Genomic DNA, 7,894 nt, shown 5'->3' on the forward strand with positions numbered 1-7,894 from the left:
CCCCACACCTAAACGTAGGCGTTCTTGCCGTAGTTGCCGACGCTGCTGGCGTCCGAGCCTCTGCGTGGGCGCTGGGGGCCGGCCCTGGGCGCCCTGTAGGGGTAGCTGAAGCTGGGGGGGACACAAGGGGAGGGAGGGGGTCATGCACACACAAAGCCGGGCTGGTGGGGGGAGATCTCCCCTCTCTCATCCCGGGGACCCCCTTGTCCTGGAGCAAAGTCCCCCACCCCCCCCGGTACCTCTTGTCCCGCGAGGAGTGGGCACAACAGGAGCCCAGCAGGCAGCCCCCCCCGACGATGGCCAGCAGGGACCCGCTCCAGCCCAGGTACAGGGCCGGGCCGATCTCGTACCTGTGGGGGCGAAGAGACGGGGGTCAGAGCTGGGGGCCTCCCGTGGGGCAGGGATGGGATCCCCCCAGCCAGCCGGACTTACTTGGTGCCGGGGAAGAGGGGGTCGAAGAAGTCCCGGGTGATGTTAAAGGCGTACCAGGAGAGCGCCACCATCCCGCACAGCCCTGGGGGGGGAGACAGCATAAGTACCTTGGGGGGCAGCCCCATGCGCCCCCCACCACCCCTGCCCTGCAGCAGTCACTGCACAGCGCTGGGGCAGTTCCCTGGGGCCCATCGGGGGCATTGCCAGAGCACCTCACACCAGGGCAATTCCCTGCCCCTTGGGGCCCATCGGGGGCATGGCCAGAGCACCCCACACCAGGGCAATTCCCTGCCCCTTGGGGCCCATCGGGGGCATTGCCAGAGCACCCCACACCAGGGCAATTCCCTGCCCCTTGGGGCCCATCGGGGGCATTGCCAGAGCACCCACGCCAGGGCAATTCCCTGCCCCTTGGGGCCCATCGGGGGCATGGCCAGAGCACCCCACGCCAGGGCAATTCCCTGCCCCTTGGGGCCCATCGGGGGCATGGCCAGAGCACCCCACGCCAGGGCAATTCCCTGCCCCTTGGGGCCCATTGGGGGCATGGCCAGAGCACCCCGTGCCAGGGCAATTCCCTGCCCCTTGGGGCCCATCGGGGGCATGGCCAGAGCACCCCACGCCAGGGCAATTCCCTGCCCCCTGGGGCCCATTGGGGGCATGGCCAGAGCACCCCACGCCAGGGCAATTCCCTGCCCACCAAGGTCCATAGGGGGCAGATTGGGGGTGTAGCTGGAGCACCCCACACTGTGGCTATTCCCTCCTGCCCAGGCCCTTGGGGGCAGATTGGGGGCGTGGCCAGAGCCCCCACACTGTGGCTATTCCCTGCCCCCTGAGGCCCATAGGGGGCAGATTGGGGGCATGGCCGCAGCCCCCACACCGTGGCTATTCCCGGGCACATAGGGGGCAGATTGGGGGCATGGCCGCAGCACCCCACACCATGGCTATTCCCAGGCACATAGGGGGCAGATTGGGGGCATGGCCACAGCACCCCACACCGTCGCTATTCCTGGGCCCTTAGGGGGCAGATTGGGGGCATGGCTGCAGCCCCCACACCGTGGCTATTCCCGGGCACATAGGGGGCAGATTGGGGGCATGGCTGCAGCACCCCACACCGTGGCTATTCCTGGGTCCTTAGGGGGCAGATTGGGGGCATGGCCACAGCACCCCACACCGTGGCTATTCCTGGGCCCTTAGGGGGCAGATTGGGGGCATGGCCGCAGCACCCCACACCGTGGCTATTCCCAGGCCCATAGGCGGCAGATTGGGGGCATGGCTGCAGCACCCCACACCGTGGCTATTCCTGGGTCCTTAGGGGGCAGATTGGGGGCATGGCCACAGCACCCCACACCGTGGCTATTCCTGGGCCCTTAGGGGGCAGATTGGGGGCATGGCCGCAGCACCCCACACCGTGGCTATTCCCAGGCCCATAGGCGGCAGATTGGGGGCATGGCTGCAGCCCCCACACCGTGGCTATTCCCGGGCACATAGGGGGCAGATTGGGGGCATGGCCGCAGCACCCCACACCATGGCTATTCCCGGGCCCATAGGGGGCAGATTGGGGGCATGGCTGCAGCACCCCACACCGTGGCTATTCCCAGGCCCATAGGCGGCAGATTGGGGGCATGGCCGCAGCACCCCACACCGTGGCTATTCCCAGGCCCATGGGGGGCCCGGCCAGGCTCTCACCCGCCAGGATGAACATACAGCCCCCAGCAGCTGCCATCTTGCCCTTGGCCTCGGGGTTCCCGTCCGCCACCTTGGTGCATTTCATCCCCACCACGCCGCAGAGGGCGGCCAGGCAGCCGAGCAGCAGGGCCGTGATCATCAGGGCCCGGCAGGCCTGCAGGTAGCCTGCAGGGAGGACAAGGATGGGAGGGATTCAATGTGGGGGAGCCGGAGGAGGGTCTGGAGCTCCCGTCTCCATGGGGTGCAGCTCAGCCGGGTGGGTGAATGCTTGGGGGCCCGTGGTGCACAGCCGGGGTGCACCGTAAGAGCGAGACATGACTGTGCCTCAGTTTCCCCATCAACTGTGGGGTGCATTCCATCTCCCCCTTACCTGACAGGGTCAACACAATCAAGATGGGGAGGCACTCGGGTATGTCCGTGACTGGACAGACGCGTCTCTACGCCAGAGAGAGTCAACAAACCCGCCCGCCACCCCGATACCTGGGGGCTAGTCCTCCACCCAGTGAGGGAAGAGAGGGAGAATGGGCCACGCGATACAGGGGGCAGTTAGGGGGCTGAACAGGAGCACGATCTGCCTCGCCAGTGGGGCTTCGCTGAGTTCGGGGGCCCCGCTAGGCCAGGGGCTTGCATGGACCCGGCCGCTGACTCGCTGGGCAGACCTGAACCCAGATGTGATGTGGGGGGGAACCTCAGAGCTGCCTCGGCAGGGACCCAGCTGGGGATGGTTCGCTCCATGAGCTGCGGCCACCGGAGCAGTTCGCTGGGCCCGGAAGCAGTAGTAGGTTGTTGCAATCGTTGGGACGGGCCACTGGGGGGAAGCTGTGATCTCACCCCCTCAGCCGGGAAATGGACTGAACTTCACGGAGGCAGCAGGAGACAACCTGACCCACAGCCCTCCCCCCATCCCCGGCTCGGACCCACCAGCCCCCACTCCCCTCCCAGAGCAGGGGAGAGAACCCAGGAGTCCTGGCTCCCAGCCCCCTCCTGCTCTGACAACCAGCCCCCACTCCCCTCCCAGAGCTGAGGAGAGAACCCAGGAGTCCTGGCTCCCAGCCCCCCCTGCTCTAACCCACCAGCCCCCACTCCCCTCCCAGAGCCAGGGAGAGAACCCAGGAGTCCTGGCTCCCTGCCCCCCCCTGCTCTAACCCACCAACCCCCACTCCCCTCCCAGAGCCAGGGAGAGAACCCAGGAGTCCTGGCTCCCAGCCCCCCCCCTGCTCTAACCACCAGCCCCCACTCCCTGAGAAGCAAGCAGAGAGGGAGTGTGTGTGTGTGTGTGTGTGTGTGTGTGTGTGTGTGTAGGAGAGAGAGAACAGACTGGGAAGGAAGTGGGTTTAGAGTTGCTTATAGAAGGGGGGTGGGGCTGGGAGCCAGGATTCCTGGGTTCTCTCCCCGGCGCTGGGAGGGGAGTGGGGGCCTGTGGGTTAGAGCCGGGGAGGGGCGGGAGGCCGGAGTGGTGGGAGAGAGACGGGAGGGGTGGGAGCCGGGACACCTGGGTTCTCTCCCAGCTGTGGGGGAGGGAGCCCTGTTTGAACACACAATCACCTCCTCCAACCTCCGCCCCTCGGCTCGGGGTCAGGACATGGGCTGCCCAGCGGGCACCGAGCCCCGGAGCTCCGGGTGTGTCCCGCCCCCTCGGGACACCTGCCCCGAGCACTGCCTGGGGCCAGCTCGCAGCGTTTGCCCTGGCGCCGGGCCTGAGCAGGGCGGTTGCCGTAAACAGGGGCTGCTCGTCCGGCTGGGGAGTGGGGAACTGGCTAAAGCCCCCCCCCCCGAGGCGGGGAGACGGGTCCCGGCTCTCCTGGGGGCTCCGTGCCCGGGACGGGGAGGGGGATCCCGGCTCTCCAGGGGCTCCGCTCACGGGGCGTGCAGGGGTCGGGGGGGGGGTCCTGGCTTTCCAGGGGGCTCGGACACGGGGGTGCAGGGAGGGAGATCGCAGCTCTCCAGGGGGCTCCACGCACGGGGCGCACAGAGTGTGGGGAGGGGGGTCTCGGCTATACAGTGGGCTAGGACACGGGGTGCAGGGGGCGGGGAGGGGGATCCCGGCTATAGAGGGGGCTCGGACAAGGGGTGCAGGGGGCGGGGAGGGTCCCGGCTCTCCAGGGGGATCCGTGCCCGGGGCTCACGGGGCGGGGAGAGGAGACCTGGCTCTCCAGGGGGATCCGCGTCCGGGGCGCACAGAGTGTGGGGAGAGCGGTCCCGGCTATACAGTGGGCTCGGACACGGAGTGCAGGGGGTGGGGAGGGGGGTCCCGGCTCTCCAGGGGGCTCGGCGCACGGGGCGGGGAGGGGGGTCCCGGCTCTCCAGGGGGCTCGGCGCACGGTGCGGGGAGGGGGGTCCCGGCTCTCCAGGGGGCTCGGCGCACGGGGCGGGGAGGGAGGGGGGTCCCGGCTCTCCAGGGGATCCGCGCACGGGGCGCACAGGGGGCAGGGAAGGAGATCCCGGCTCTCCAGGGGGCTCGGCGCACGGGGCGCACAGGGGATGGGGCGGGGGGTCCCGGCTCTCCAGGGGGCTCGGCGCACGGGGCGGGGAGGGGGGCCCCGGCTCTCCCGGGGGCTTGGCACACGGCGCGGGGAGGGGGTCCCGGCTTTCCAGGGGGCTCGGCGCACAGGGGATGGGGAGGGGGGTCCCGGCTCTCCAGGGGGCTCGGCGCACGGGGGGCGGGGAGGGGGGCCCCGGCTCTCCAGGGGGCTCGGCGCACGAGGCGCACAGGGGATGGGGCGGGGGGCCCCGGCTCTCCAGGGGGCTCGGCGCACGGGGCGGGGAGGGGGGCCCCGGCTCTCCAGGGGGCTCGGCGCACAGGGGATGGGGAGGGGGGTCCCGGCTTTCCAGGGGGCTCGGCGCACAGGGGATGGGGAGGGGGGTCCCGGCTCTCCAGGGGGCTCGGCGCACGAGGCGCACAGGGGATGGGGCGGGGGGCCCCGGCTCTCCAGGGGGCTCGGCGCACGGGGCGGGGAGGGGGGCCCCGGCTCTCCCGGGGGGCTTGGCGCACGGCGCGGGGAGGGGGTCCCGGCTTTCCAGGGGGCTCGGCGCACAGGGGATGGGGAGGGGGGTCCCGGCTCTCCAGGGGGCTCGGCGCACGGGGCGCACAGGGGATGGGGAGGGGGGTCCCGGTTCTCCAGGGGGCTCGACGCACGGGGCTGGGAGGGGGGCCCCGGCTCTCCAGGAGGCTCCGCGTCCGGGGCGCACAGGGGGCGGGGAGGGGGGGTCCCGGCTCTCCAGGGGGATCGGCGCACGGGGCGGAGAGGGGGGGGTCCTGGCTCTCCAGGGGGCTCGGCGCACGGGGCGCACGGCGCGGGGAGGGGGGCCCCGGCTCTCCAGGGGGCTCGGCGCACGGGGCGGGGAGGGGGGGTCCTGGCTCTCCAGGGGGCTCGGCGCACGGCGCGGGGAGGGGGGCCCCGGCTCTCCAGGGGGCTCGGCGCACGGCGCGGGGAGGGGGGCCCCGGCTCTCCAGGGGGCTCGGCGCACGGGGCGGGGAGGGGGGCCCCGGCTCTCCCGGGGGGCTTGGCTCACGGCGCGGGGAGGGGGTCCCGGCTCTCCAGGGGGCTCGGCGCACGGGGCGGGGAGGGGGGCCCCCCTTACCAGACAGAGCCAGCATGGAGGGGAACTCCCGGCAGTTGTAGACGCCGGTGGAGTCGGTGGCGCAGCTCTGCCAGAGGTTTTCGAAGAGGGTGGAGGTGGTGATCACGCTGCCGTCCACCGTGGACACCCGCCAGTAGCTGTTGGGCAGCGTCACCCCCAGCAGCCCCCAGCCCAGCGTGCCCAGGAAGAAGCCCCCCGCCTCCACCGCCGCGGCCATGGCGCGCTCGGAGCGGAGCGCACGGGCAGGGGCGCACGGAGCTGGAGCGCACACGCAGGGCGAGCGGCGGATGGCTCAGCCCGGAGCCGCCCGCCAGGTAAAACCACCGGCGGCCTGACGTCAGGGCGGGATAACGGGGCCGACGGCGGCTAACGGGGCCGGGGGGGGCCGGGGTTGTGCACCGGCTGCCTGGATCTCTGGCTCGCTGCAGCCCTGGCTGGGTGTGTGTGTCCCCTCCCCCAGCTATCAACGTGCTTAGGCCTCGCCTGGAGCTGGGGGTGGAACCCAGGTGTCCTGGCTCCCAGCCCCCCTGCTCTAACCACCCGGTCCCACTCCCCTCCCAGAGCTGGGGAGAGAACCCAGGAGTCCTGGCTCCCAGCCCCTGGCTCTGGGAGGGGAGTGGGGGCTGGTGGGTTAGAGCAGGGGGGGCTGGGAGCCAGGACTCCTGGGTTCTCTCCCCGGCTCTGGGAGGGGAGTGGGGGCTGGGAGCCAGGACTCCTGGGTTCTCTCCCCGGCTCTGGGAGGGGAGTGGGGGCTGGTGGTTAGAGCAGGGGGGCTGGGAGCCAGGACTCCTGGGTTCTCTCCTCGGCTCTGGGAGGGGAGTGGAGGCTGGTGCTTAGAGAAGGGGGGCAGGGAGCCCGGACTCCTGGGTTCTCTCCCCGGCTCTGGGAGGGAGTGGGAGCTGGTGGGTTAGAGCAGGGGGAGCTGGGAGCCAGGACTCCTGGGTTCTCTCCCTGGCTCTGGGAGGGGAGTGGGGGCTGGTGGGTCAGAGCAGGGGGGTTGGGAGCCAGGACTCCTGGGTTCTGTCCCCGGCTCTAGGAGGGGAGTGGGGGTTGGTGGGTTAGAGCAGGGGGGCTGGGAGCCAGGACTCCTGGGTTCTCTTCCCGGCTCTGGGAGGGGAGTGGGGGCTGGTGGGTTAGAGCAGGGGGGGGCTGGGAGCCAGGACTCCTGGGTTCTCTCCCCAGCTCTGGGAGGGGAGTGGGGGCAGGTGAGTCAGAGCAGGGGGGGGCTGGGAGCCAGGACTCCTGGGTTCTCTCCCCGGCTCTGGGAGGGGAGTGGGGGCAGGTGAGTCAGAGCAGGGGGGGCTGGGAGCCAGGACACCTGGGTTCTCACCCAGCTGTGGGGAACGGGGAGGCGGGGCCCGTTTGAACACAAAATCTAACCACCTTCATGACATCCTCTGGGCACCGAGCCCCACAGCGGAGAGAGCTCTGGGTGCTTCCCGCCCCCTTGGGACACCTGCCACGGGCAGTGCCTGGGGCCAGCTCGCAGCATTTGCCCTGGGGCGGGGCCTGAGCAGGGCAGTTCCAGTAAACAGGGGCTGCTTCTCTGGCTGGGGAGTGGGGAACCAGTTCAGGACCGGCCCCGGGTATGTCACCACCCTCTGCTGGCTGAAAGCTGGCAACCCCTCCCCTGCTGCTCAGGGGGACTCTCCTTCTGTTCAGCTCTAAGTGCCCAGCCACACTGCACAGTTGGGGAAACTGAGGCACAGGGCATGTATGGCACGACCACAGATAGCGTCCTGGCTCCCAACCTCTCCCTGCTCTAACCCACCAGCCCCCACTCCCCTCCCAGTGCTAGGGAGAGAACCCAGGAGTCCTGGCTCCCAGCCCCCCCTGCTCTGACCCACCAGCCCCCACTCCCCTCCCAGAGCTGGGGAGAGAACCCAGGAGTCCTGGCTCCCAGGCCCCCCTTCTCTAACCACCAGCCCCCACTCCTCTCCCAGTGCTGGGGAGAGAACCCAGGAGTCCTGGCTCCCAGCCCCCCCTGCTCTGACCCACCAGCCCCCACTCCCCTCCCAGAGCCGGGGAGAGAACCCAGGAGTCCTGGCTCCCAGCCCCCCCTGCTCTGACCCACCAGCCCCCACTCCCCTCCCAGAGCTGGGGAGAGAACCCAGGAGTCCTGGTTCCCAGCATGCCTTGCCTAGGTGATGGGATGCCGCAATATCCTCCCCCCATCCCACGGCTTTCCCTCCAGCCC

The 7,894-nt window shown here is 70.6% G+C and overlaps 1 protein-coding gene across 1 annotated transcript; it reads right to left on the minus strand.

The window, feature by feature from the left end:
* Positions 1-8: 8 nt before the first annotated feature.
* Positions 9-5,914, minus strand: CLDN15 (claudin 15). Its single transcript, XM_030542658.1, has 5 exons — positions 5,698-5,914; positions 2,116-2,280; positions 433-514; positions 240-350; positions 9-111 (listed from the first exon to the last, which is right to left on the minus strand). Exons 1-5 carry the CDS (start codon positions 5,912-5,914, stop codon positions 9-11), a joined length of 678 nt encoding a protein of 225 aa, XP_030398518.1.
* Between the last annotated feature and the right edge of the window lie 1,980 nt (positions 5,915-7,894).

This window comes from Gopherus evgoodei, unplaced genomic scaffold, assembly GCF_007399415.2.
Source record: "Gopherus evgoodei ecotype Sinaloan lineage unplaced genomic scaffold, rGopEvg1_v1.p scaffold_106_arrow_ctg1, whole genome shotgun sequence".
Lineage (NCBI taxonomy): Eukaryota > Metazoa > Chordata > Testudines > Testudinidae > Gopherus > Gopherus evgoodei.

Coding starts and splice junctions, on each gene's coding strand:
- CLDN15 (XM_030542658.1), bottom strand. CDS start 5,914: ATGGCCGCGGCGGTGGAGGCGGGGGGCTTCTTCCTGGGCACGCTGGGC. Junction 515..2,115: donor CTGTATGTTCATCCTGGCGG/GTGAGAGCCTGG, acceptor CTCCCCCCCCAG/GGCTGTGCGGGATGGTGGCG. Junction 112..239: donor CACTCCTCGCGGGACAAGAG/GTACCGGGGGGG, acceptor TGTCCCCCCCAG/CTTCAGCTACCCCTACAGGG.